The sequence below is a fragment of the Brassica napus genome, unplaced genomic scaffold, assembly GCF_020379485.1.
Source record: "Brassica napus cultivar Da-Ae unplaced genomic scaffold, Da-Ae ScsIHWf_794;HRSCAF=1138, whole genome shotgun sequence".
In the NCBI taxonomy this organism is placed as follows: domain Eukaryota; kingdom Viridiplantae; phylum Streptophyta; class Magnoliopsida; order Brassicales; family Brassicaceae; genus Brassica; species Brassica napus.
In genome coordinates, this window is record NW_026016841.1 from 38,705 (window position 1) to 40,653 (window position 1,949).

Here is a 1,949-nt window from a genome sequence, read left to right on the forward strand (position 1 = left end):
GGCTGAAGCTGATTGGGGACGCGAGCTGGAACATATGCGGGAACAAGAGACGCGATCGGGGTTTAGGGTTCGTCGGATCACCGGCTAGGGTTAGGGTTTTAGGGTTTTTCGATTTGGGTATTAGCTTAGGGATTTAGAGTTTCGTGCTGATAACGTGTTATAAAAGTAATGGAAAACTCTATCTTTATTCATAACATAGAAGTTCCTTATATAGAAGATTACACCGTCATAGATAAATGGAAAGATTACAAATCATAATCTTTTGGTTCTGAGCTATCCACAATCTGGTTCATAACATGGTGCAATTTATCTCAGTTTTTCCCTCTAATTTCCTTTCAGTTTGAAAACAATAACAAAGCTAAAGCTATTTGAGCCTATGCAAAAATGCAAGCAATCTTGTACCCCAAGTTATTTGGTGTGTAGTTTCTGGATTCTTTCTCCCCGATCCAAGGAGCGGAAGATATTTAAGTGTAATTAGTTATTTCCCTAAGAATATTATACAATTAAGGGACAATTAATATACAGATATTTAAATGGATGAAAGTGGATATTCACTTTTATTGTGTTCTTATATTCGCTTTTACTCCAAAAAAAGAAGAAGCAGCCATGTCTCATCTTCTCAGGCGGCTCAGGCTTTCCCTCCGAGTAAGCTACCTACCTCCATCTTCTCTTGGTCTTAGTCACATGTCTTTTCTTTTTTATTTTTTTGCTTTCGTATGTTTGGTTTATTTACAAACTATCATTTCGCAGAGAAACCTCACCACTTCTTCTAGGTGCTTCTCGTATTATTATGTCAGGGGTGCTGAATCATGGGAACCAGTATCTGGCGAAACTATCTCGGTTCCTTATCTTAAGGTGCCTATGGAGTTACTGAAGGAGATAGGAATCATAGGAGCATCCCATGGCTGGGTAGCAACTTTGAAAAACGGAGTCGTGTGTCTTCAAGATGACCTAGATCTCCCTGATACTGACCCAAAACGCATTCCTCTTCCTCCTTTTGTAACTCTACCTCATTGCCAAACCCAAATCGTAACCAACGTATCTATGTCCTCTTCTTCTCCTGAGGATGAAGACTGCATCGTGGCTGTCAAGTTCTTGGGACCTCAGCTAAGCTTGTGCAGGCCTGCTCAGAGAGATTGCAAGTGGAGCAACATCAGAATCACAGACCCCAGCTTCTACTCTTCCCATGTAATGTACTCCAAGAGAGATGGCATGTTCTCCATGCCCGCTTCTAGAGGCCACTACATCGGATCATGGGATCTTAGGAGACACATGAAGGAACCAAAGATTCAGATGCTGCGGCTTCCCGATGAAGATCCAATTCCAGAAATGACAGAGAAAAAGTGGCAGAGATTAGAGTCTTGTTGTACGAAGCAACACTACTTAGTGGAGTCGTTACACACTGATGAGACTTTTATGGTGAAGTGGTACACAGAAAGCCATCCCATTGCCAATAATACTTTGAATTTATGGGATCATTTCCTTGTGTTGAAGATAGACAAGGAAGGAAATGCTGTTTACACCAAAGGCATTGGACATCTCTGCATTTTACTCTCCAAGTCTGAAGCTATCTGTATTCCATCTAAATCGAACCGCAAAGTCAAAAACAGCGTCTATATGTTGAGAGAGCACGAGTTTGCCATTGTCATGATCGACACTAACCAGAAGTTTTGTCAAAGACCTTTCCCTTCCTCCTTACCTTACTATATTCCGAAAAGACTACTAATATAGTGTCTCCCTCTCAAAATCTATTTATGCTTTTAGAATCTTATTGTTGTGTTTTATTTTAATTAAAGAAAAACTATCTTATTTTTTTTGTCTATGGATTTAAGTTTCTGTGATAAGAATGTAAACGCAGATTTGCATGTGGGTTTGAGTTTTGGTTCGTTAAACTTGGGAGGAATTGTAAACTACAAAAAGAAAAAAAGAAAAGAAAGAAGGAACTCACT

At 39.6% G+C, this 1,949-nt stretch overlaps 1 protein-coding gene across 1 annotated transcript; it reads left to right on the forward strand.

Moving 5' to 3' along the window:
• The first annotated feature begins 861 nt into the window (after nt 1-861).
• Nucleotides 862-1,731, forward strand: LOC125605640. The gene has a single exon (XM_048775265.1). It carries the CDS (start codon nt 862-864, stop codon nt 1,729-1,731), a length of 870 nt encoding a protein of 289 aa, XP_048631222.1.
• Nucleotides 1,732-1,949: the final 218 nt, after the last annotated feature.